This window comes from Cimex lectularius, unplaced genomic scaffold (assembly GCF_000648675.2).
Source record: "Cimex lectularius strain Harlan isolate CLEC.00 unplaced genomic scaffold, Clec_2.1 scaffold222, whole genome shotgun sequence".
NCBI lineage: Eukaryota > Metazoa > Arthropoda > Insecta > Hemiptera > Cimicidae > Cimex > Cimex lectularius.
Window position 1 is genome coordinate 519,696 of NW_019392817.1, and position 27,636 is coordinate 547,331.

Genomic DNA, 27,636 nt, shown 5'->3' on the forward strand with positions numbered 1-27,636 from the left:
ATTCTACAATCGCCAACTAACTTATTCTTTCCCCTTGAATAACTCTTGTATGCATAAATGCTGATTATCATTGCACAAAGTGAAAAGACAATGAGGAAGATGCATAATGGCACAGGATTATCACTATTACAGAAATTATTAATAACTCAAAATATATTTTCTAAAATAATTTTAGCATACATCTTTTTGTGGACTGGCATGAAATGTCTATAGTTAGGCATTTTGGCAAAATAACTCAATCCTAACTGGATTGTTATTATTAATTGGTTTTGAATTAAAACTCCAAAAGCAACAATAGAGTTTTCTTACTTCAAGTCACGCAATCCAAAAAGTAATTTTGCCTTGAAAATTTAACAGGTATGTATTTACAATTTGAGTATTTCTAATGTTTTTAAAATTATGTTAAACTGTGCAAGACATGTGATTGTGGTAAAGTCATTCTAAACAAATGCTTTATCCTTTCACCTCTCAATGTAGTATATTCAAATGTACCATCAGATGATTTAATTATATATTTTATTTTGTAAAATTCCTCACACAAATACTGTTTTTCATTCATACTAGAAGGCTTTACATTTGACTATATTTACAGCCATAAGTTTCTTGGACAAGGGAAGTGGAAAGTGTAAAATCCCATAATAAAACAACAAAAAGTGCTATTTTTTTCTTTTTTTTAACTTATATAAAAACATTAATGAGTAAATTTTATTAAAATTCACAAGGGCAAGAAGTTAATACCCTAATTTTTATGAATCTGCCATAATTTTCTCTGCTTTCAGTCTGAGAAAGACCTCTTCTTGATTCCTGTATCTTAACGTTTTCTTGAGATAGTTAGTCCACCCAGGGAGTTGCTGGTAAAATGGTGGAAACTTCTTTTTTTGCAGTTGTACTCTTCCTCTCATGACATATTCATCAAATGAAGGACAGCTTTTGGATGGACCAGTGGGCGATAGAGGTGAAGTGAGGAGATTTGGGAAATAATTGGTCTCTTTCCTGAATTCTACAACATGGTACCCAGTCTCATCTGCCAGTTCTTGGTGGGACTTTTGTTGAAGGAGCCCAAGGAAAAATGCTTTTACGATATGTTGTAAATTATGGGAACCTTCAAGCTTTGCATATATGTCTTTGATACCGACTACTTCACAAATATTACGAATGGCCCTATGACAAACGAGACCATATCCTTCTGGCACATGTTTAACAAAAACTTGTGTCTGGCCAAATTGGGCATGAAAATTATGAAAGACTGTGCGGTCATTGAACCTCTCTATATACATGAGTCTTTGACCAGCTCTGTTCTTAGCATTAGCCAGTGCTGTTTTTCCTTCCAATGCTTTACCCAGTCCAAACCCTGCTAGTCCATTTCCGTTGCCAGTAACGACAAACACACTCATTTGTCTTTTGCGGCCCATGTTACCCGTCATATTAAAAACACTTTTGGATTCTAAAACCTTTGTGTCAAAACCTTCAAAAGTTTGATCACCGATTGGGTCCGGGGGTCCAATGCTCCTTCCGGGCAGTCTATTCCCTGACCACCCCCTTTCTGACGGGAGCAACTTCAACCTACGAAAGACACCCATGGAGTTGCGCAGCTTAAGAAGCTTCTCCTCCCTTTCAGGGTCCGGAGGAAGCTGTTGTTGTTCCACCAGTTCTTTGCCACGGAAGACAGGCGTTGTCAATCCAGGCCATACCATGTTTACTTTCCCAACACCGATTATCTGCCCCTTGTTGAGATCTTTCATCATCTTTTTACGGGCTCCTTTACCTCTACCCCTTTTCTTACCCGCATTACTCACGCTTGTCACCCCTTTCCATAAAGCCTCAGCTGGTAATTTGTTAAAGAAGCTTGTAAACCTTATCTGCTCCATAGATATACCCACACGGACTTCATTTGGTCGGAGAATGCCGTAAGTAAACAATGATCTTCTGAATAACACTGCACAAATCCTAAAATTAGACATGGTCAATATTCTAAAACTCATTTAGTAATTTCAACAAGATTACACTGAATCCTTCCTTTACTATCATACTTACATTTTGTATGTACAACAGAATTATATTATCTTCATTAAATCACTGAATTAAAGGATATTTTATATAAATGTCATTTAAAAAATGTTTGAGTATTTTTTTAAATTGGACGATTAGAGGTTATTTCACATTCCTGATAACAGTACTGTTTTAATTGAGGTTCCTGTTAAGGTTGTTTATTTCCTTCAATCGACTTCTTTGTCTAGATTTACCTAAAATTTTTAACATTATTGTTATGAAGAAAATCTTTTCGTTTAAAACGTAATCCGCTTAAATTTTTTAAATGAAAATACTCGAGTTAAGAGATTCGAGGCCGATGGACTCGAGCTCCGAGTCTGGCAGCGAAGACGAGCTGGGTCCGATCAACGAACTGAACGTAAAAGACGTCGACTACGCTGAATTCTACGTCAATTACCTATTGAACAACAGACCCTGCCTCATAAAATCCGTCTCGAAAGATTGGCCGGCCCAGAAAAAGTGGGTAAAACACGGAAAACCGGATTTCGAATACATAGAACAAAACTACGGTATTTTTTAATTTTTGTAAAGAGACATATTAAAATTAAAGATTAATAAGTCGAAATGTCGTAGGCACGTCTGAAGTTCCCATTGTCGACTGCAACCGGCGCTACTTCAACGTCCATGCTAGGACTTCAATGAAGTTATCAGAGTATTTGGAATACTGGGTGAAGTACATTGAAGAAGATTACCCTGACGAATTACCGTGCTTGTATATGAAGGTAATATTCCTGATTAAATTAATATCTTTATTCATTAAATAATGAATATAATGGTGAGGTCTTTGTCATGAAATAATGAATTTCGAAGATCGTGTTATTATCTTTTATCAACCTCTGGATTTGTAGTAAACTGTTCAAAAATGAATAGGAATATTTGAAATTTATTATTATTCTATTATTTTAATTAAATTAATTGATATATTCTTGTTAGTTGGATAAAACAAAATAGAAAATACAAACGAAAAACAAACAAATGTTAATCCTCATTTTTAATATCCAATTTAATTAAGAATAGTAAACAAGAAGATTACTCATTTGAAACTTTACTTACTTTTTCTCGTCTTTTTTCCATTTTAATCCAGTTGTATTCTCTGTAACCATGGAAAAATATCATCTTGAACCGGAAGTTTGCAATATTATTGTGAGAATGAGTTATTGGTGAGTGGATACTGGCAGAGGCAGTTGGTGTTTCTCAGAGCATGGTCTCCCAGGCTTTAGCCCGATTACGAGATAATGGAAGTGTCAACAGGAGACCTGGTGTGGATCTCAGCACGTTACAACACACAACACATTACTATTAAGAGAGGATAGAAATATTGTCATTGCTGCAAGACGGAACCATTTCCAAAGTGCCCGCCTTATTCTAAATGAAGTACAAGATGGTTTGGCAAGGCCTTTATGCACACAAACAATTCATAATTCTATGCCCCTTTGTGATGACCTGCAGCAAAAGCCGGCCTCCAGCAACTCAGTAGAAAATGGTGCATATGATAACAACAATTGGAATGCTGTTGTGTTTGATGAGTCATGTTTCTGTCCGTATAGTGATAACAGGCTCTGAAGAGTCTTCTGAGAACAGAGAATGTGTACAATGCTCCCTAGTGCAGTTTGACGGAGGCGGTGTAATGGTCTGGGTTGGGATTTACACTGGAGGAACGAACTGGACTCCATATTGTAGAAGGCCATTTCACCACAGTTTGTTATGTCCAAGAAATTATCGAGGAATACATTCTATAAAACAGGGATGCTATAGGCAGGGATTTTTGATTTCTGGATAACAATGCCAGACCTCACAGAAGCAGAGTTGTTCACCGTGTTTAGAAAATATGGGACATTCCCATCTGCCCCTTCCCCCATTGTCTCCAGACCTCACTCACATTGAGCACATGTGGGATGTGTTGCAAAGAAGGCTTGTTGATCACCACATACAGCCAGTTGACGTGCAACTACTGAGTGCAACATTGCAACATCTAAGGAATGAAATTCAACTCACAACTATATACAATACATGTTTCGAATAAACCAAGCTTATCGACATGTGTTTAGATTGTCACCTGTTTTCTAGATAATTCATGCTTTTCTCATAATTTTTTACTCTAATGTGATGCAAGGTTTTTTGATATGAAATTTTTGGATTTTTTGAGTAGCCATGGACACAGAAAAAGTAATTCTTTTAATTCAAGAAATGTTTATGAAATATCTCACAAAAACTTAAAAATCCAAACAAATTTAATTAAAGAAGGAATTAAAAGAGAATTAAAAATGAAAGGAAAGTTTGTAGTTTTTCATGTTCTTACAACGTAACTATTTTTTCTCTCTCTCCATGTTTGGTAATGTTCAATGAGAAACCCCATTTATGTTGCAGACAGGTTCTCTAGAATCTTGAAAACAAAGACGAGTCTAATCCCAGGTGTAGCTTTTGTTCTGAACAATCAATTTATTAGCATACAGAATACATTTGGCCCCTTGTATATGCCTAGGTATTTCAGCTTGTGCCTACAGTAGATCTGTCTCTTCTTCCTAGCAATATCTGCTTAGGCTTGTTTCTGTGAGTTCATCCAGAGTATGTAGTGTCCAGTTAGCAGTCCAATTGTAGTCCTAACACGTCCTAAATTTAGTAGTTCTGTCATTATTTTCTGTGATGGTATTTTGATCAACTTTTTTGCATGCCTCTCATTGATGCCTGCCCCATTAAACAGAGAACTTAATTTCAATGCATTGTTGTTTGAATGCGTATTTTTGGCAGTTTGATATGCAACAAAAGGGTTCTAAGCCAAAATGTGACCTCATCAAATTTTCCTTAACCAATTTATCAGCCTTTCATTGTCCCTCCGCTCTGTGTGCCCTGGTACCCTGACAAGGGTAATTTTGTCTTCCTCAATGTCTGACAGGACCCTTATGCAAACCCAAACCACTCTGGAATTTACCACTGATACAGTAATTGCCTTGGGTGAATAATTGAAATGAGGACTTTGTCTCATGGGGTATAGATGTTTTTGTGATAGTGGCTTAGAGGTAGGCTTAGGTGGAGCATTGGAGAACAAATGCAAAATTGTTTGTGAGACGTTTATACATTTTTCTTTTCAACAAGTTTTGTACACGTTGATTACTTTATTTAGAAAATAAAAACTGTAATTAAAATATTGAACAAGCTTATAAATAAACAACATGATTAATATAACAAACAGATCATGTACTGTTGATGTTGAAATGTTACAAAAATATATTTAACAGTTAGCCACTGAGAATAAGACCAGTAAAATCAATCATTATTTTAATATCCACATTTCAAAATATATTGTTTTTTTTTCTTCTTTCAGGACTGGCATTTTCCACATGAGTTTCCTCTTGACGTTGTGTATAGAGTTCCGTACATATTCGCTTCTGATTGGATAAATGAATATTTAATTAATTGCAAAAAAGACGATGATTACCGTTTTGTGTATTTTGGTCCCAAAGGAAGTTGGTGAGTTGAATAAACTATTGAATTAATATTTTGCAATTGGTTTTTGTTCATTATTCTAGGACACCTATCCACATGGACGTGTTTTCATCCTTTAGCTGGTCTGTAAATCTTTGCGGTAAAAAGAAATGGGTGTTTTTTCCACCCGACCAGGACATGTTCCTTAGAGATAAATTTGGGAAACTTCCATACAACATCCTTGAAGACTTTAAAGATACTATGAAATACCCCCATAGTTCAAATCTGATACCTATAGTTTTTATACAAGAGGTTGGTGATGCAATATTTGTACCTTCTGGGTGGTACCATCAAGTCTGGAACTTGGTAAGTATTCTTTATAATTTTCAATAGATAACATTAGATAAGAATGGTATCTAAAAACTAGACTTTGTATACTATTTGGATGATTGTTTTAAAGCATGGCTTAAACCAGCAATTTTTTACTTACTTTTAATAATTGTTTACTCAATGGAAAATTATACTTTTACAAATAAACCTATATTTGTACACAAAAAATGATTAAATCTAAATAAAATAAAATTTCAGGATTGTGCATTTATTACAAAATTAATCTTGTGACACAGTTGTGTATTATTAATTCCATAAAGGATTAATTAATTTGTTAACAATATACCAAAGTTATTTAGAATATAAGGTAGAGTTAATCTAAGATATAAAAAGTAATAACATTATATCAAATATTAGTGTCTTTATTAAAAGAAAAGAAAGTTTTTCGGTGTTGTCTGATAAATTTTCAAAAGGCCTCCACTGGCTTCTTCAAAGCTGAAACCTGTTATTAGTTTCATTTCACACCGCACAGAAAGTGCCCAGAGTTATGTCTCTACGTATATCTCTATATTTTTAAAAAATTTAATTGAATAATAGGTAACAAAATTGAACCAACTAATTTGCATTTTTTAATTCTAATATTTATAATAAAATTTCACTGGATATTATGTCATGGTCTTTCTTTTCCTCAAATCACATTTCTGACATTTCTATTTCTGCCATGATGTTGATGCAAAGTCGTACTGTCCATTTAAATACAATATACTCCCTCGGCCACCTACTACAGTTCTCTGTGTTTCGCACACTTTCCCCTGACTTCTCATACTTTAATAAGCTACTATAAACTACAGGCCTACATCATCAGATTCTTGAACAACTGTAATTTTACTTTCAATACTCATATACTATTCCATATGATGTAATTGCTTCCAAAATTATTTCCTTAAAAATGCTTTGTACAGTGCCTGAAGCTGTTCCTGCCAAACATACTTCTTAAAAACTGCTTAGCACACTCAGTGCCTCTCTATGAATTATTTAATCAATCAGTCTACAGATCAGTTTCCAAACTTATGGGAACTTGGCTTTGTTCTTGCCAATAAAATCTGGTGACTAAAGATATGAAAAATGATCGCCCTGTTATTATTCTTTATGTTATCCCCAAATTATTTGAAAACATGATTTCCTATAAATTATTTATATCATTACACTCTCTTGAGAAAGTATTTTATTTTTATATTTTTATTGTCTGTTTACAATAATTTTTTATTTTAGGCATGTTTGATTTTTTATGATTATTTACTTCTCGATTAATCAATCTTTTGGCTAGTAACTTGAATCAACAATTTTTCTGTGTTATTGTTAATTTCAATGTCATATATTTAACAATTTTCTTTAACTAGTATATTACTTAACTGATTTTAGGATGATACCATTTCAATAAATCATAATTGGGTAAATGCGTGTAACATTTATGGAATGTGGACTTCCCTCAATGAAATGTTCTCAAAGGCACAGGCAGAGATAGCAGATTGCAGGAACATGGGAGACTGGGATGCAAGAGCACAACTGATGCTCAAATTGTGTTTCGGCATGGACCACTGTGACTTTGCTGACTTTTTGTTTTACATAACTGAAGTCCGACTGCAGCACGTTTCAAAAGGGAGTTTCCTATCTGTACCGGGCGACTGGCTCATGGGTGGAAATCAAATGATATTCGATCTGTCTAGAATTCGGCAAGTGTTTGATGAGATGTGTGTTATTGACATCCCTTGCCTGGAGCAACACCGGCCGAGACTTCTTGAATTTATTAATGAAATTGAATCAGTGTGCGATTCTATAAACTGAATAGCCCCAATATATTCAATTTTAACCTTAACATATTAGAGAAGTGTTATTTTTAAATTGTTATTTAATGTGCTCCCACCAACATTAAAATGTCACTGAACCCAAAATGCATAGACAATAAAAAGTGAAGAAAGAAGGTTGTACAGTTCACAAAAAATCCTCTCACATGGAATTATTATTTATTTATCTAATTCTTTCCAATATGTATGTACATGAATGATTTTAGGTATTTCTTCCCTTAATTGAGATAGATTCTCCTATCTGTAACAATACAACTAACATGTGTGATGAATACTTGAGCCAGCTATGTGTTGGTGTTGTGATATGTACAGTATGAACATTAGTGTAAAGAAATTATAATCAGAGTAAAATTAGAATTGAACAACTTTAATTTAACATAATTACAAACTTAAACAATTTGCTTTGTAATAAAAAAATCTTCATAAAAAAATAATAATTTGCGTTTTGGTTGGAATAATGCCACTTAAGAAAGGTTGTTCGACCATTCAAATAATATATTTAGTAGTAATCAGCTTATTTATGAGCTGAAAAACACGTGTCATTGCCAACCCTCTTTGTGAAAGAATTCTCTATTATTTTATTTCTTTCATCTTGTAAGGGCATTACACAATATCTCTAGTCACAATTTATACATATCTTTTCCTATATAAACTTTGTACTCATTAAAATGTTGGATGTAACTACAATAAATAATATTTTCTTTGTACTTAGGACTTTAGAATAAACGTGTTGCAATTGTGATATAATTTTAGCTTAAATAACAATAGTTAATTAATAATATATTTTTGTATTTTTATTGATAATTATTTCTTTTACCAGCTAATAAATTTATGCAGGAAAATGTTCATTTTGATATATTTTAAACTATTATTTCTTTAACAGAATTACCAGTCTTAATGGAAAGATAGTGCAGTGATAGTACATAGAACATATTTACATAAAAACCATAATTTTAATTTTGAAAGTATAAAAACGGATAGAGAAAAGAAGAAAAATGCTAGAAAATGTATATTTTATAAAATAAATGCGAAGTTCCAATGAGAAGCTGGTTTTAATGCCACTCAATTTTTAACATGTGAAAAACGTTAATTACTACACGACTAAATACCTATACATACTGCAAGAAAATAATTTTAAATTAGAGATTAATTTGATGTCAATTACCATTTAGGTATATGTTTAAAATAGAAGGTATATGAAAATCAATTATAATATTTATGCATTTATCTCCATGTTTAATTTTCCATTTTTTATTTAAAATTTTGATTTTTTGTTTTGTTTCGGTCTGAATGGTTTCAAATACAGATTTGGGCTTCCTAATCTTAACATTGGTTGCCCTGAAGCACAAAAAACGACGGTGGGCTAAGGAGTGGTACAAACTGAGAAACCGCTTCACTCATGAACATCTACTAAACTTTCTGTGTGAATCGGAACCAGAGGACTACAGGAACTTTTTGAGAATGGACCAAGAAAGTTTTGATTATCTACTGGAGTTAGTATGCCCCGAAATTGAGAAGAAGGATACAAAAATGCGTGAAGCGATTCCTGCAAGTCAGACATTGTCTGTCACATTGAGGTACCTATTTTCTGACATGGATTAGAAGACCTGAAATTCACGTGCGCCATTGCTCCTCAGACTCTGGAACGCATCATAATGGAAACTTGCTCAGCAGTTATCAAGGCATTAAAGGAAAACATTCAGTAATTATTGCCCAAGTAAATCTCTTTTAATTTTAAGGAAAAAAGGAAAGAATTACAATTTACAAATAAAACAGATTACAAAGTACAAGAAGTAATGTACATGATTACTGAACTGAAAAAATTAGGGGCACAACTTCACATTGAGGTAAATGAGGAAAAGAACGTGGCAGCCTTTTTTACATTAGATGTTTCATGGTCTCGCTCTGGGTACGAAAGGCATTCACTTGGACGCGAAGTGTACGGTGCCTGAGCTGAGTTGGGGTACCCTTGCCAACTATTAATTGAAGAACATGCCGTTGAAGGTGGCGAGGGTGACCAGCAAGGGTAGGACATTTGAAAACGCACTCATTCCCTTGTCAAGGTGCCCATTTCTGCTTCAAAAAGTCATTTATGATTTTTTCTGCGAAGCGTCGTTGGTCTGGAAGTAACTTTTTCAATTTCATAGCCCACCCCTTAGCCAGAATATCTTCTTCAGTCAGGTCGCTTGAAATATTCAGTTTGTTCTGAGAACATTAATTTTTTGTTTCAATTGCTTTACATTGTAATCCGGTTTTAGCACTTTCAATGCCCCCACTATTTTCTCTAGCGCCGCACTTTTTTTATTTCTACTGAAATAATCTTTACTCTTTACTTTCCACAATTCGGGACAATCACGATATAAACCTATCAACAAACTGATGAACTCCCGCTCCGAGTTTTCGGGAAGCGCGGTTTCGGTTGTGGACGCCATGACTTCCACCGAGTGACACGCAATGCTTGATGAAAATTGCCCTACACTATCAAGCCGCTTGATCATCTGATTGAGTCATTCAAACTTCCTATCAAAGTATCAATCACCGTCAATACTTGCTTCAAGCGACAATCAGGTTTCTACACTATCAATCACGCTTGATACAATCGATTTACTCAAGCACTTGATCAAGCCGCTTGATAGTGTATGGGGCACCTTAAGGTTTTAATTGTTTGTAATTTTTTTATAATTAGTAGGTGTTAATGGTAGTTACGACATACGGTCTATGAGCCAAATGAATCCAGCAGTTTTTTGGGTCCATGGTGAAAAACAATCTGCTGGTATTAACAGACACTATGTTTGGCAGTTTTTTGGCTACATGGGTGAGAAGAACGTGCTGGTAACAGTGTCTATATGTATGAATATAGAAAACCCACTACAGACTCTGTGATACCAGCAAATTCTTCTCACTCATGGAGCCAAAAAGCTGCCAAAATTTGGTTAAAACTACCACTTTTTTTAAACCGACAGTATTGAATAGTCAAAACCTCAAGTCATAACTGACACTTTCAGTACACTTATTAATAGTATAATGCATTAATTGTAGTATACTTATTAGGAAATTACAACATAAGGAGCATTCCCCCACACTTTTAATCCAATAAACTAACACAATATGCCAACCTGTCCTTGTTTCCAATGCTTATTTTTTATTTTATATTATTTGTGTATCAATGTTTATAAGAAATTTGAAAAACTCACAGTAATGTGATGCAAATATAGAAAATGAATTAATGTTGAACCCTGAGTCCAAGGTTCAATCTGCAAAGGGAGTATTTGTAAGAACTGATTTCAATGCTAGGATGAAATTGTTCTTCCTAGTACCTTTTCTTTTCCACAATTCATTCCTATCTAATTAGGAAGGCACATCAATGAAATTGGTTAAACTTGTATGTTCAAAATAAAGTTTTAAAAAGGAATTAAGAAGCAAAGTTAATTTAATTTGTATATTAGTATGTATAACATATATACCAGGTACGGAGTCAGGTACCTTAGAAGAGCTGATAAAAAGTCTAATTCTAAGATCAGATGGGAATGCTACATTTTCAACATGAAATAGTTGTTTTTTAAGTATATGTTACGTCATATTACATAGTTCATAATTACGTATGTTATGTCATCTTAGGGTAATTTTAATTTTATTTTGAATTCAATGACGTAGTATTTTAGTCGGAAGATGTGAACCACTGTTTCTCCTCGGTTTGTGTGGCCCGTGTTGCCCTCTTTTGTAATTGAACTGAATCTTCCAAATTACCGTTAACTTTCTCTGTATTTTGTTTATATCCTTTCATTATCCGAAAAAAAATCCCAAATGGTAGTAGCCCGTTTATTACGAGTAGTCGATTAATTGTGGATATTTTGAACATAATAAAACAATGGGTGAGTCCAAGCAATTAATCTGATTTACATCAACAGGTCTTATCTGGGTGTGTCATCCTCTTTGTTTACCCTTGTATATTATAAGTTTATTTGTTTTCTTTTTAAACGTAAAGGGAGGAGGCGGTTAGAAATGTCAAATGCACAGATCCCTTTAAGGGCTAGGTACGGTTATTCTCAAGAAAGTTTCGCTAAGTATTCCGAACCTTCGATAAGGTCCGAGTACAGGAACGGTTAGTAATAATTTGCACTGCATGAATTTGAAGCTCTACTTTCAATTTATGCTTAAGTTCGGATTTTCCGATTCTTGTTTTTATTTCATAATTATTTATTAGACGATTTATTCGTAGGAAGCAGGTGTGACGAGTGCATGACACGAGTTCCCTATGCGACTCTGATTGCAACGATTATGTGCCTCATCGGTGTAGTGATATTCTGCTGGACGATGTACAGAGGAGCCACCCTAAGTGCTGTTATGTTAGATGGAGTGTTTTTTGTACGGCTTGAATGGTAAGATTTAAGTGATAAGCAGACCACAAAGATGTCTTATTGTGGAACTGGAGAAATGGTAGATAAAGAAACTTTCTCCCCAGACTAAAAATATTTTTAATTAATTCATACTTACTGCAACAAGTGAAGTACTCAAATTATGTGACTTGAAGATCTGGTTTATGGTCTGGTAATGGCTCACATATTTCGTGGTCAACCGACTTAGTGTACATACTCAAATTATGTTCAAGAATAGTGTAATTTCTATATGGATGTAATGTAGTGTGAGCCCACAATAAACCTTTGTCTCAATTAACAATGTACATGTCATAATTTTAATTTTCTGTTTTGTTTTAGGCTAGAAGCAGTTCAGATGTCAGTTGTAGGTATTGGTGCTACAATGGGTGCTCTTGGTCTTATGGTGCTCGTTGTTGGGTGTTTGGCAACTGGAGCGACAAGGCATAAAGTATATAAGGCTTGGAATGCAAGGATTGGTGGTAGAATCTCTTGTGCTGTGGTATTTACCTGTATAATAATGATTTGGCAACGTAAAATTTGAAAGAGCATTAATTATTCGTATTTCAGTTTATGGGAATTGCATATGTGCTCCAGATAACCTGGCTTATATTTTTTGTGTTTCTCATTGCCATAACTATTTTTGTCACATTGTTCTGGGAACTGTGTTCGTCCAATGGGGTCAAGGAGACAAAGCAAATTAACTTTCAGCAATTCGGTAAATATTTTAAAACATAAAAGTTTGTATTAATATTATTTTTATGCATCTGTCCCTATTTTGGTGTAGATTTTCTGTTTCCGGGCATCAACAGGGATTATTTAAATATTAATACTGATGATAGAATAAAATTATTCTGTAAGGATTTTGTTGAAAAAGCTGAAATGATGTTTATATTAGCAACTTTTGCTTGTATGCTTGTTATTCTTTCTCTAGTAAGTGAAAATTAAAATACACTCATTGTTGGGAACATTTTAACATTAAATTGCACATTCGTTTACAGGTTCACTATCTTATGTGCCTTTCAGCTAACTATGCTCATATACGGGATCATGAAAAACTCCAAGAACTTCAGGAACTTCAAAGCCTCAATGACCTAGAGGGATTAACATCTTCAAAGGACAGGTTTTAGCGGTTAAGAGCGCGTTCGTCTTCACATCTGTATGAATCTAATCTACAGGCGAAGCTCCGAGCGCTTAAATAATTTTTAATACTTAATAAATTCTATTATACTTTTATTCCATTTATTTTATTTTTTTATTTATATTGCAACATTTATTTACAGTTTTTAAGCTTCTTTACCAAAAAAAAAGTTTAAGTTGAATTATCACTCAAGATTTTGTTTGAAAGCTTGTACTTCTTTTATTTGCATGTTATGTAATTGTGTTAGTTCAAAAATGTACTTGCTTGGAAAAATTTATTTAATTATTTTTACACAATTGAAGATGAGAAGCTTTCGTTAAGCAAGTAAGAGATGAAAGACATTCATTAATTAAAAGTTAAAATTATACCCTTAAGTGATAAAACATTACCACCTTCATTTAATGTCTTTCTCATTATAAAAAAATCTAGCAAATGAATTGAACTTTTTTCTAGTGAAGTGATGGAAGTTAAAGTTTTAAACTGTTGATAAACTATTTATTCATTGCACATAATTTTCCAGCTCAATTTGGAATTTTATATTATTGCCTATTGATACAAAACTTAATTGTCACATACTATTAAAAATCTAATAGTTAAGTATCATAATTTATTGAAATTGGTGTTTATTGTAGTAATAGATCTCAGAAATGGAAGAAACAAGAGCAATAAACTTCCACTCATTTGTAAGTGCCAAAATGCAGGACCAATCATTACTTGAGAACATATCCACATAACTCATATCACTTAAACTTCTGAATCACAAAAAAAAAGTTTACAAAGAACAAATTAGTTTTTATAATCAATTACTAGCTAGCTCAAATAGAGTTTTTAAGATATACAAATCATTACAATTTACTGATTTTTTTTTTACAATAAAAGTTGAAAATAAGCAAAACGGGTGATAAAAATAGTGTTATCAATGCTTTTCGTAGTTGTCACAACATAATAATAAGAAGAAGAAGAAAAATTGAAGAATTTCCTTATGACACTTGCCTGCTCACAAAATTTAAAATCAGACATTATTATTATTATTATTATTATTATTATTATTGGCCTAGCTTTTTGACGTTGGCCATACTTTTTTTCCATCTTTAAAAAGGTGTAACCCATTTTCTAACGTAGACTACAGTTAATTTGAGGCCATTACCATTATTTAATTATAAAAAATAATAATCCAGATTCTGTCTTTTGTGATGATTTATTGTAACTGTGTAGTTTTTTTAATTTAAAAGATGAGGAGTTTTAAGATGTAGATTTTATCACATATCAGTTCCTGTTTCAAACCTCAGTTCCATAAAAAATGTAATTGGTAGCATTAATCCTACCTTACAGCTAGTTAAGCATTGCTACTGTCATTATAATTGGATATAACCTAAATTATATTAAAAATAATAAAGTGCTTTCAGAAAGTAATATAGTACGTAATAATACGTATTCACTTCGGTTGTGAAGTGAATTTTTTGTTTAAATTATTTTGCATTTTTATATCTTTATAAAATGTATGTTTACAACTGGTGAGTTAATTACTTTCTCTTAATATTCAACATTGCATTAAAAAAGGAATATGTATTTTTAAAGTGGAAAGGAGACTATTTTGCTGTTAATTACTTTGTCTGAGACTAAAATATCTTGGCTTATTCGTTGTACATATTTCTGTTATAAACAAATATCAATATCTGGTGATTGATTTGTTGGTGTAGGTAATTAAATTACAAATGTTATACTACTGTTCAAGTGGTGAAACAACCAATTAATCATAAATATAGATGTTGTATTTCAATAAAAGTGTTCAAATATTATGTATGCAGCAAGATTATTATAAAATTGGTTTGATAATGTTTAAGTGTGAACGATAATTTTTAAGATAAATAACGTTATCCTTTAATTGGTAATACAATAGGATTAAAGGTTCATCAGAAACAAAATATAAATCTTTAGCTTTAAAATTATTTTAAATTTTATTCCCAGTTATTAACTGCTTTTTTTTATTCCTAAAATAATTATTTTCCGTCCTTGTTTCATTTTATGCAATGTAATGTAAATTTTATGTATTTTATATTATTGCCTTACAAAATATAATTTGTATAAAAAATAATATTTGCTATTATCCAGCTTCCTTATACATATTCTCAATGTAAGATAAATGTAATATAAATTAGTTAGCATAGTAATAACTACATGCTAGAAACAAAATATTTTTCATATAAATGCACTTTTTGTATTTTCGATAAATATTATTTTTGTAATGACTTTTTTTACATTTACTTCCTTACAAATCTACAATAAATTTTGAGATTTCTGTATGTGGTAGTATGTGGAGTTCAACAGATGATCCTGTATTTAGCTGTTATTTTTGCTGCTTTAGTCTCAACTTAACAGAAGCATCTTGCCGGAATTCAAACTTCATACGTTTGCTGTTGTATACACGTCTTTCCGCCTTGCAGTCACAGTTACGGTACTTTTGTATATATTTATTGTACTCCCAGAACCACAAAACAGTTAGGAGTTAAAGGAACTAACTATTCCTTAATTGTTCATATTTTATGAATAATATAAGGTAATAGAACAGCATAATTGCAGTTTTGACAGACCTTGGTGGCATTTTAGTTAAAAACTCTTATGTTGAAGCATTCAGGACTCCATCTGAAACAAACAATGCAAAACAATAGTTTTAACATGACTTGCGTTTTGTTGATAGTGTACGTGTAGGATTTGTGTAGATTTAAAAATTTACAGCAGAAGAAATATACAAAGTTCTATTCTTCAGGAAATGGCTAGGTCATCGACACATCGCTGTGCACTATCGTCAAAGCGGTCCAAAGTTAATTTCTATTTTAAGCTATCATTGTGATCCCATGTTGTACCCACCGATCTCGCCCTGTGGTGACACAGGATGGGACTTAAACAGCAATGAGATATAACTGCATGAGAAAACAAACAATGAATGATTAACAATGTTACTGTTTGCTTGTTATTGACATTTTTATACAACAAAACAGCCCTATTTCTTCTGAAACAGGAACCAAATACGGGCTATGGAGCTCAAGTATAATTCTCAGACTGGATAGCATTCCTACTTGCTCTCCATATGGAGCCAAGGAATGGTATCCTTCAATTAAATGGGACAGATTGAGACATGTCGGACACATATTGTGTCCAAAAGTAAGTGCCTCTGTGTTAATGTCACATGCCCTATTCTTAACTGGATGTCAATTCACATTTGTCGGAACAATTTATTTTACTTGCAAACAAAAATCATATAAAAGTTTAAGTCCTAATGATGGTGTTGTAGCACCCTTCTTAGCAACAACATTAGCTTGTTTGTGTTACTCAATTTGTGTAAATCCTGGAAATAAGTAGACAATGACAGTCAAGAGTCATTCCTTATTCATTGCTTTCCTTGTGTATTGAGTTAGGTGACAAACAGTTCATAACTAACTTCGAGCTGGTTAATTTTTTAAATTTATTCTATTAGCGAATTCATAATTTCATATAATTAATAAATCTAATTTAAAATAAGTAGAAATTGAAATAAGTAAAATATTAACAAGATGAACAACAATAATAAAACAACTTTGACACCAATTAATTTTGAATTTCCCGGTACTATTGACAAATTGTTAGTACAATTTAAAAATTCTCTCTTCAACTAATTGTAACAATTTTAAAATTAAAATATATGTTCTTTTCGATGATTAGGTTGTTATTTGAAAAGTGTTTGTTTAACAATGAATATAAATTATACACGACAAAAGTGTAAAAAGTCAAGATCGAGAGGTCATAGAATGTAACGGCGGATGGAAGTTTTATCAGCCTCTGTTTAAAAAGTCAAAGTGACAACAAATACTGTTACGGTTAGTGTAGTGTTACAAGTGTTAGTTTATTAGTGTATATTATCCTGAAAGAATCAATACAGTGTAAAAAGGGTGACATTATTACAATGCTCTCGTAGAGTTATGGAGTCGGATAGAAAGCTGACGTTGCCCCCTGCCGTCTGTGGGAACATAAACGGTACGCTAAAAATAAGGGTCGACGAAATTTATTGGGCGGATCGTCGTCCGAAAGACAGCTATTTCGTCAGGTTGAAGTGGTGGGGCAGCCAGAACCATCACATTTTCTACCCGGAAGACGTGTCGAAAAATTTCAGGACAGACAACTACCAAGAAGGAGTGAACGACGTCGTGTTCAACGTGTGCACATCGGCCGGCCTGTTCGAGGCATATTTGAAGAAATGCCACCGGTTGAAATTCCACCTCTTGACGGACAAGGGCCTCCTCCTGGGGACGGCCGTCGTCGGCGACATGGACCGCATTCTCGCCCTGGAGCCGTATCCGTCTTACTACCCGGTTGTGGACAAGACGGGTAAGCGGATCGCAGACCTGCACATCTATTTCGAGCTGTCCTTCCTGGACGAGAGGGAGCCGGATTCCGAGGACGAACTGGAGTGCGTTTCGGATGAGAATCTGAAGCAAAACTTCAAGCTCCGGAAAGAGACGGTCAGAAGGCTCAAACAGGGCGATGAGATCATCAATTCAGTTGTTGTAAAAGGGCAGGAGTTGAGGAAGGCGATGGTCAATTCTGTCCTCGCTCCTTGTGACATGGAAACAGTTGAACAAGTCATCGACTTCAAAAATGCCCTTACTCTCTGTGACGTTTCAAGGACGAAAAGTGAAGATGCTAAACTTATGGATTATCTAATGGGTATTTCGTTTTAATAATTATATTACGAAAGATATTTTTTAATAAGATTGTTTCAAGGGTTATGACTCGGATACAAGGTAGTCTTCCAGACTTAATGATTTCCATATTTACATAAGGCGCAAACTAATCAAATCCTTGGTAGTACAATTTGTATATTTAACACACCAAATTTTTTCTTCTCAATGTTCGTTTATTTCATTGTATACTGCCAACTCATTTTCATTCAATATCTCATCCTGAACCTTTGAATATAGGTGTACGTTTGATAGAGGCTCTAACACAAATCCATTTATATTTGGTGGTCATAATTGACTATATTAATTATTACAATTAATTATTCTTTTTATGTAGGGTCTTGGTTGAGATGAAAAGGTTAGTGCCATGAGCGGGATTCGAATCCAGCCAAAGATCATGGGTTCGAATCCCGCTCGTGGCACAGACTTTTTCATCTCAACTATGACCTTACATAAAAAGAATAATTAATTCTAACACAAATGTTTAAACATTGAAAAAATTTATTCAAAATGACAAATTGACAAAATAATGAATCACAATCAATACGAGATCAATGGGCAGTATGTCTTTAGAAGTCGATGTAGTGCTCATGAAAAAATGAAATCTGTGAGACATTATTCATTCCCTTATGAATCATTTTGACTCAATGGATGTCCTAAGGGTTAGAGAAACATGCCCTAAAAGGGTGAAAAAGCTTATGAGGTTCCTTATAAGGAAAAGATAAACTTACACATTGTAGATGTATATTTGAAAGGTACCTACCTATAATAATATTATTTTATGCTTAGTACTTAATGATAATAAGAGAAAGAGAAAGATATTAAATAATATTGAAGAGAACAAAACAGTCTTAACTTTAAGAAAAAATTGATAATTGTAGAGATTTATGAGAAAAAATGTTATAATAGTACATAATTATGATTCTTTAGATAATAATCAAAAGTTCAGTGTCCTGAAAAATGTTAATATATTATGGCTAATACTCCTGCGTACAATAAACCTACAAAAATATGAAATACATTACACTGCGAGGGTCAAAGGAAAAATGAAACTTTACTGGGTACAAGGTGGTACACTACCAACTACGAATGTTTGATGGTGAAAGACAGGAGTGACTTGCTGATCCGAAAGATGATAACTTTACAATTTAGTTTCATATACTGTAAGTTGAGAATACAATCCCCACAGATTTTTGCAAAACTGTAGAACAAAATTGCTAACATTTTTATGATGAGGGAGGTAGACTATTGCTTGTGCGCCCACATGAATGTTAAATAAGTGGTCCATTGCTCAGAAGAGGTGGTAGTCTGATGCAACAATAACAGTAACAGGGTGGGTGTGACAAGTGCTTGCTTCTTTCTACGGAATGGATTGCTGTCTGTTTAAAATAAACCTTTTTATTTACTAAAGCCAGATATTGCCTCACTTCAACTTGTTAGAAATGTAGGCAGGTGTGCTCTTAGTTGATGACATCTTTTTATGAGAAATTTCAAAAGGATTAAATACATCAACTTTTTAAAAACTAAGAACATGGTACCCTGTAGAGCAGGCTGACCACATTATACACTGTCTCGAGGTGTTAGGATTGCTCCAGTAAATCAAATTTTGGTTGTATGTAACAATTATTTTGATGAAATGTTCATCAATTGTGGTTGCTGGAAATGGTGAATTATCTGGACTTTTTCTCTACTATTTACTCTATTTCTCTACTCTACTATTTTCCTCTCCAATTGCTAACTGTTTGATGATTGACAAGTGCTTTTTTGTTGAATCTTCATTAAAAGCGCCCTGCTATTAACGATTTTTTTATTTATTTTTTATATTTTTAAAATGCTTTTAGCCCATTTACTGATTTTTTAATTCTTCTCTACACTTTAAATATCTTCCTGTTCGAATTTACAAATCAAACCTGTGGCTTGGCGGATTTGAATTTTCTTCGCAAATAAATAATAATCCACAACAAATAAACAATTATTAAGTGTAAGAATTAACATAATCTCAATAACAATACCATATGGAGACATAGTAAGTAATTCCATAAAAGAAAGATTAGAATAAAATTAGAAGGCTGAAAACCAACTTTTCTTCTCTCTTTCCCCCCAAAAACCCTGACATATAATTACAATATGTTATTTGTCCAAGCCAACACAAACTGTTGAATCACTGTTCTTGTTGATTACATTTTAATTCAATTAATTAAGGTTTTAAGTTGAGATTAAAAAGGCAGTGTCACGAGCGGGATTCGAACCCATGACCTTCAGCTTGATATGCTATCAGCTATCCCCTCGGGCACTAACTTCCCATCTCTTGAATTTTCCCTCCTTTTTGCCATTTTTCAAATGTCGTGTAATCTATTTAATTCTCGGCAACAAGTGAAATGGCCACGGAGAGCTTTAGTGAAGTATACTTCATTTTAATTCATTAAATTCACTATTTTTCGTGGTCCGCTTGACCAATTAAAACTTAATTAATTGAATGATATTAATTGGTCAAGCGGACCACGAAAAATAGTGAATTATGTTTTAATGTTTCCCTGGTTAACATTGATGTTAGGAAAGCTCAATCATTAACAAGTTAATTATACTATTAATTTGTAGATGTACATTATTTTCAAAAATTCCTGTACAAACTAATTTTTTATTGAGTGAATGAAACATTTATTGTTTAGAAAAACTGATTTTAAAAAAATTGAAACTATTTTTATTTTTGTCTAATTTATTTTTTTTGCAAGGGGTTGCAACAGCAGAGGTCATATCAACCCCAAGGGTACTGGTGTTTTTGAAAAAATCCAATTTTTAAGTTGGGTCCAGATTCAGGGTTGAGATTTCAACTCAAGACCTCTAAAGAGATGAGTCACATTGTCACTGTCTAAACCATTGAAGCAAAAGTTGCCCTCAAAAGTTTTTATTTTGCAAATTTAATAGTTACAAAAAACAGAATAGCTATGACCTAGAGAAGGAGAGAAATATAGAGAGGAGAGAGGCATCATAGTAACAAGTTGCCAGTTATATGTTATTTCTTTTAATGTGTCTACTTGTATGCGATGGAACCTCATCATGGATAGGAATGATGAAGTTGGGATGAGTATGTAGATTCACTTTTTGTAACTCCTTCATCGTGATGTTGACCGCTCATGCTTGAAATCTGGATAGTAAATAACAAATTTGTTAGTAGAACCATCTTTTATAAAAACTCATCATGAATTGTTTTCGTTAAATTCAAACACTTTTAGTTCCAACAGATTTTTTCTTATGGAAGATGCCTTTTGCTCACGTTGTTAGCATCGGCCTACAACAGGTATGTATTTTAATTATATCAGTTACAATGGTAATTTATATTGCTCACCTTTTATTGAAATTCAATTCACTCAAAGGTGAGCAATGTAAATTAATATTGTTATGGATGTAATTAAAATATATACCTGTTGTAGACTGATGATGCTCGCACAGCGAGCGAAAGGTGTTTTCCTTAAATAAAAGAAAATCTGCTGTAACTAAATGTTTTTGAATTTACCCACACAGTTATATGTTAATTTTGTTTATTTATTTTTATTTTATTTTATTTATTTTTAAATATAAAATCAAGAAGTAAAAAGTGCATGAATATGGCACAGGATACGGTAAAAAAAGTATTTAAAAAAACCAGATCTCATGACACTTATTTAACGAGTAAGTAGTATTTTATGAGTAAAATGCGTACAATTCTATACAATATTTAATATGGTTAAATTTCTTTTCTACATGCACAAGGTTTTATGTAAAATAAAAAAATAATTTAGTAAAAAAATTATTAATCAATATCAAATTTGATGCTTTTGATGTCTGATTGTAGTTATATTTATTTATATATAGTTATAGTCAAAATGTATTACCCTATACAATTAAAAAAATCTTTTTTGGAATTAATCTAACACGTGATTTGACCATTACTTGTGAGCCCTATATCATGTAATTGTTGATTTTTCACAAATATCGAATATGGTTTTGAAGTAGCTATTTGTTGTGCAATGAAGGTAAAGAAATGACAAAGGAGGAAGAAGAAGAGGCCATTAAACTGTTACATTGCAAATCCCCTGTATTTGGTAGATCTTTACAAGAAAGATCCTCTACAGTATATACCAGAGATTTTAAAACTGTAAGATATTGACTAATTTTATAATGTTGATAAAGCTGTTAATTTCATTTTTTTTTAAACAAGTGTGATGTTGAAGATGATGAAGTATTGGCCTGTGGTGCTTATTCAAAGATTAAACATAAAAACCCATTATCCGCATCTGTCATTGCACTGATCAAAACAAATGCTCTTATAAGTATTAACTCTTACAGAGTGGGCTTATCAAATCTAATTTTGACATCTAATGGATTAAGAAAAATTTTCAATACGCCAGATTACATTGCTACCCATCTGACTGGTATTACTTGCAAATCATAATTACATACTTTATATGTTTTACAGTTATATTTCCACAGGCAAGGTACCATCAGAAACTCAGTTTATATTTGAATACCATCCTGTTATGAATTTGGGTAAATCATGGCACCGTCCATATGTATTGATCTCTAAGTCTTTTGAGGGCAATGGTAAGATAGTTTACTTTCAAAAAATTATATGTAGAGTGTGGGTTTAACTTTGTGTTGATTTGATTTTAGTTGTTAAGTTCAATGAGTATGCAATTTCAAAGCTTAAACCTGGACCAAACCCTTGGGAAAGAATTGAATCATTAATTGCAGGATCCCAGGTAAAATACGTGTTCTACAACTTACTTTTAACACTCAAATCATAAATAGGTCATCTTGATGGATACCAATTTTTTTCAGATTAAAGTATATTGGAAACATTCTAACCAAAAAATGCCTTCTTTGCTTGGAACCACATCATATCCCAGCGCTTTGCATGCAGAAAATTTCAGCAAAAAGATTGTAATCCCTTTGTACACTCGCTACAAGTTACATGTTGGGAACTTACAATTGAGAATCGAGCTTGGATTAGGAATGATCTACGGGGATGCTATTGGTCAGTAAATTTAATTAATTTTCAATGTGAACAAAGTCAAGTGTATGCTGTAAATATTTATTATTTTGAACAAAATTAGCTATTGTGAAACATGATTAGTCTTCAAGGAGATGAACTTTATCTTAATCATCCCTGATCATCATTGTCTTTCTATTCTCACTGTTTTTTTTTTTTTTTTTTTTTTTTTTTTTTGTCTGTCCCATTTGATCTGGCTTTTCTGACAGGTCAGACTGTAATACAAATTGCAATATGCAAACCAGGTTGATCAGGGACTATGAGAATAGAATAACATAACTTCACCATGGTGAGACGTGTGCTAGCTTCCCCTCTCCCATAACCCTAAAATCTCCAATCTTCATTTCAGCTTATTTGATGATTTACTACTTTTTGTAAACTCAGTCCTGCACATACATACACATGTGTACAGAACTGAACCGAATATCAGGCCACGAGAAACACTTGGCAGTTCGAGGACAGACCTCAGTCTTATTGGCCCTGGTGCCCAAGTAAGTTCCAGGGGCTACAAACAGCTAGGTCATTCCAGCCTCCAATTAATTATGCAAGAGTCTTTAAATCTAAACCTACTCACCCTCTCACTCACTCTTAAATACATTCTTTCATAAATACATAACATTGACCCCATAACAGTGGCATCACCTTTTTAACTTTCACCTCAGTGGTGTCAATGTGTGGTGTTAAATTTTGGGTGCCAATTAAAATATTTTTAAAATAGTTTGTAGCCCTAATATGGTTACCTAAAAATTAAACTTTGCCTACATTTTCAATTTATAATAGAGGGTTCAGGCTATTTCCTAAATCCTAATCACGGCGGTAACTCTAGGGTGTGTTTAATGTATTTGTGGCAGTGTAGGTGATTTTTCTCTCCCGATCACCAGTAAATTCTGATGGGACGGAGTGTAGGGAGAGAGAGTGTGTGTATATAGCATTTACCTTAGTGCCTGGGAGGTTGCTTATCATATACTTTTTTGTTTGTTTTTAAACCCTACGCATACATTAATGAAATGTGTATGTGTGTTACACATGTACATCAACCGGGACAATAGAATATTCAAACATAAAATTTATTACCTAATCAAAACGTTGACTTATAATAAATCTTTTAAAAAAATAAAAATTACTCATTGTTACATACCTATCAAATGGAGATATTTGAAATTTTTTTAAGAAAAAGTTTTAGTTAAAAAAAAAAAAAACCGACGATCTCCAAATACATGAGGCAGTGAATAAGTTAAAGTTAGACGACTGTAATAAATTCAATAGGATCTTCATAATTTATACTGATTGTACCAAATAAATAATTCCCTAATTTCGTGGTCCACTGACCAATTATTATTCGAATCCAGCTCGTGCCATTGACTTTTTTATATCAACTAAAAACCTTAATTAATTGCAAATAAATAATTTAGAATTAAATTTGAATCAAAGTTTTGTTCTAAAGTTTCACCATATTAAGTCCCTACATTATTCTAATACAAAATAAATTCTATTACACTGACCAGGTTAAAGTTGTGAAGGATTATTCGGAGATTGTGAGATGCGGTCTGGCATGACGTAGGTTTTAGAAAAACATTTTCTTTATCGTACCAACATTTCGATCTTTATTGAGATCATCTTCAGGGCTCAAAGTGTTGCACTCTTGGCACTCAACACGACACACAAGAATGTTACAATTATGCAGAAAACAAACACTTTGAGCCCTGAAGATGATCTCAATAAAGATCGAAACATTGGTACTATAAAGAAAATGTTTTTCTAAAACTTACGTCACACCAGACTGCACCTCACAATCAACTTTAACCGGGTCACACACAGTTGTAAAGGATCTCAAAGAACTAATAGAATCGAACTTCACTTTCATCAAGCATATTGATAATTTAATTAATAAATGGAGGTTTACCCAGTATGATGTAAATTGTATTAAAATGACTTATATTCATAAAATTTGGTCAAGTTTAGAGAATGCAATGCACCTTTTTATGAGGTACGTGTGGACTGCATTAAATAGGTCATAACAACTTTCTATAATTTGCTGTATATAAACTGAAATTAAACCTGATGAACATTAACTGTATAACACTATGAAACATATTAAATTTACAACACCTAGAAGATTAGAGAAAACTAGGGTGTATCATTCTACCATACCATTTAGAAAATAAAATTATCCAAATCTAGTAGATTATATAAATTTTCACACACACACACACACACACACACACACACACACACACACACACACNTATATATATATCAGGCTTTATAAAGAGCATTTAATATTGTAAATGTTTTGTCAAAAATGGTAATAAATTATACATCTGAATGATAATCAGTATCATCAGTAGTTATCCTCCTTGATTTATTATTAATCAATAAGAAATCATGTGAGGGAGCTACATAATTTAAAGGTTAAGATAATTAGCTATTTGTGAATGAAACATAACTATATTATAAACAAAGCTGTATTAATTTATCTTCATGAATAATAAGGTTACAGATTTTTGAAACAATACAAATATATAATGTCCATCCAGGCCTAGTGGTTATAGGAGTTGTGGGAAAGCAGCACACTTTTCCTTTTCCTTCACCGTGAAGGAGCCTGTTATTCTGTTGTTCTTGGTGATCAGGGCTGAGTTAAGGATAAATATGTCGGTTTAGAAGATTATTAGGATTAAATAAAAAATTGTTTAAATTGGATGCAATGTATAATAAAGATTAACCAAGGCAGATAATAATATTAATACAAAATGAATAGCTTTTAAGCTAACTATAAAACATGCATATTTCAGATAACATACCATTTAAAGTGAAGAATAAGGATGGTTTATCGTAATTGCCTTCTAAGGATTTGAAAGTTTGTTTTGCATGGGAAGTTAACATTAATAAAGGCTTTATTAAACAGTCATTTTTTATTTATTTATTTCAATTAAACATTATGATAAGTTTGATATCTAGTTTAGATTGAACATTTCAGTTAATTCAGTATTAGTTTGTTCAGTATATTGATATATATTTGCACCATTACAAATATATGCTGACAAGTCACATTACATGTTATTTTAGCAGAAAATTAGGTTAGTTTTTCCTTCCTTACTCACTGCTAAATTCTGATCACTATTTCAAGTTCATTCATTTTTGTTTCAAGTTCAATGTTTTGTTTATTAATTTTCAATAAAAAATTATTTTTTAGACAAATACCGAAAAGACATTTATTCTAAAGCACACAAAGGTTTCAACACAAAGGAAACTTATAAAGATTTATGTTCTAATAAGACTGATCTACAAGGCGATGCTGAAGAAGTGCTTGAAGAGGCAAAAATTACATTTTGTCCCATGTCTGAAGATGAAGAAGAAAAGAACAAACAGTTAATGGTTCTTTCAAAACAGGCAGTCAGTTACATGGAAAAGACGGAGCAAAAGAATACCAAAGTTCCTTTAAGGGATGCAATAGCTAGCCTTGCTGGGAAACTCCAAGAAAATCTTATGGCAAAAAAATTTTTTCAAACAAACGACAATTTGTATGTATCACATTATCACTTTAAAACACTCCTTATGTAAAAGCTTATTGCAGGAGTCAGCCTGATAAACATGAAGATTTTTGTCAAGATCCTTCAGTTACTAAAAACATGGATGAAAATGATAGGAATATGGCAGATGATTTATCAAGAATGACAAATAAAACAGAAAGCAGTGATAATGATAACAGCAATGGTGAGTCTATTAGATTTTGTCAGTGGTATGTCCTCTTTTTTTATAATTTTGGAGATATAAACTTTGACAATAACATCATTAATCAGACTAAGGTAAATAACATTTTCATTGCTCTCCTATAAAAAAGTAATAATGTAACTTAGTGTCATGTACCTTCGGAGTACCAATATATAATTATTTCAAACTGTTTGTTTAAATAAAAGAGCAATATTTGCAACTGATTATGAGAGAGACACATTGACTTACTAATACATAATTATTGTAAATATGTAGGATTTAACTGTTTCTTTTTATTTATGTTAACAGAACTCTTAGAATCACTTTCAAATATTAATCCTGGTTGTTGTGAATATTGTTGCTGCACACAGAAATACTGCCAAGCAAACAACAAGGGTGGTAAGTCAATTCAGATTAAAAAGCAGTGGGAAACAAGGTCAAAAACATGCAGTTGTGGTAACAGACAGGCATTGTAAGTTGTTAATTTTATTTTTTAACTTATAACATAAACATGTGAGTTCAAAATTATATCACTACAAAATTTCTCACACTGGTCAAACCTTTTGGTTGAAGGCTCAAGGAGAGCGACTGTAAACAGAACTTGTGCAATGAACCAGTTTTAAAAAGAAAACCAAGAGTACAAGCAACAAAATGTAGACAAGAGGTTGAAGGAATTTCAAAACTACCAGAATGTGGGTTTACTAAGTGCAAGAGTAGCCAAAGTTTCTCTAGACAAAACGACTCCCAGATGATGGTTGAAACAGCAGAATCATTACCTGCATTCGGCACAAGTACATCCAGAGAAAAGCCTATAATAACATCACACATGTACAAAATTGATGTATACTCATGTGATGCACACTTTTTCTATCAGAAAGGAGAACTTGAGTTTTATCTCACCTATGATTTTCCAGTTATAAATAAAAAAACAGGGAAAGGTAGGAATTTTTTATAGTATAAACTAGAATTTTGTTGTCTGATCCCTTGTATCATATGTTAA

The 27,636-nt window shown here is 32.7% G+C and overlaps 4 protein-coding genes and 1 long non-coding RNA gene across 15 annotated transcripts in view; 3 read left to right on the forward strand and 2 right to left on the reverse strand.

The window, feature by feature from the left end:
* Positions 1-499: 499 nt before the first annotated feature.
* Positions 500-2,190, reverse strand: LOC106672372 (28S ribosomal protein S5, mitochondrial). The gene is made up of 2 exons (XM_014403749.2): positions 2,035-2,190; positions 500-1,947 (listed from the first exon to the last, which is right to left on the reverse strand). Coding segments are annotated over exons 1-2 (1,203 nt in total). The 5' UTR covers positions 2,037-2,190; the 3' UTR covers positions 500-746.
* Positions 2,191-2,228: 38 nt separating this feature from the next.
* LOC106672371 (jmjC domain-containing protein 4) lies at positions 2,229-8,458 on the forward strand. The gene is made up of 5 exons (XM_014403747.2): positions 2,229-2,558; positions 2,623-2,771; positions 5,372-5,517; positions 5,577-5,838; positions 7,225-8,458. The coding sequence occupies exons 1-5, from the start codon at positions 2,315-2,317 to the stop codon at positions 7,645-7,647; spliced, it is 1,224 nt and encodes a 407-aa protein (XP_014259233.1). The 5' UTR covers positions 2,229-2,314; the 3' UTR covers positions 7,648-8,458.
* Positions 8,459-11,338: 2,880 nt separating this feature from the next.
* On the forward strand, positions 11,339-14,482 carry LOC106672394 (proteolipid protein DM beta). Of its 2 annotated transcripts, XM_014403785.2 has the most exons (7): positions 11,339-11,539; positions 11,653-11,769; positions 11,887-12,046; positions 12,383-12,542; positions 12,611-12,758; positions 12,828-12,973; positions 13,042-14,482. In XM_014403785.2, the coding sequence occupies exons 1-7, from the start codon at positions 11,536-11,538 to the stop codon at positions 13,168-13,170; spliced, it is 864 nt and encodes a 287-aa protein (XP_014259271.1). In that variant the 5' UTR covers positions 11,339-11,535; the 3' UTR covers positions 13,171-14,482. The 2 variants fall into 2 exon arrangements, with proteins under 2 accessions (XP_014259271.1, XP_014259273.1); XM_014403787.2 differs by lacking the exon at positions 11,653-11,769.
* A 2,423-nt stretch (positions 14,483-16,905) lies between these two features.
* Positions 16,906-27,636, forward strand: part of LOC106672368 — a 30,761-nt gene continuing 20,030 nt past the window's right edge. For 3 of the 10 annotated variants that reach the window (XR_001341250.2, XR_001341251.2, XR_001341253.2), the window contains exons 1-10: positions 16,918-17,882; positions 21,910-22,031; positions 22,095-22,308; positions 22,367-22,477; positions 22,547-22,635; positions 22,715-22,910; positions 26,119-26,446; positions 26,500-26,639; positions 26,946-27,108; positions 27,210-27,574. Coding sequence is in view for 6 of the 10 variants with exons in the window: in XM_014403744.2 (XP_014259230.1) it covers positions 17,138-17,882; positions 21,910-22,031; positions 22,095-22,308; positions 22,367-22,477; positions 22,547-22,635; positions 22,715-22,910; positions 26,119-26,446; positions 26,500-26,639; positions 26,946-27,108; positions 27,210-27,574 (2,473 nt within the window). In the remaining 4 variants the exon portion in view is untranslated. Of the gene's footprint in view, positions 17,883-21,909; positions 22,032-22,094; positions 22,309-22,366; positions 22,478-22,546; positions 22,636-22,714; positions 22,911-26,118; positions 26,447-26,499; positions 26,640-26,945; positions 27,109-27,209; positions 27,575-27,636 lie in introns of all 10 variants that reach the window. The other 7 variants (XM_014403744.2, XM_014403742.2, XR_001341252.2 and 4 more) reach the window with 7 other exon arrangements.
* On the reverse strand, positions 25,375-27,499 carry LOC112127419. Its single transcript, XR_002910558.1, has 2 exons — positions 27,413-27,499; positions 25,375-25,557 (listed from the first exon to the last, which is right to left on the reverse strand). It is a non-coding gene; the product is annotated as an uncharacterized LOC112127419 (long non-coding RNA).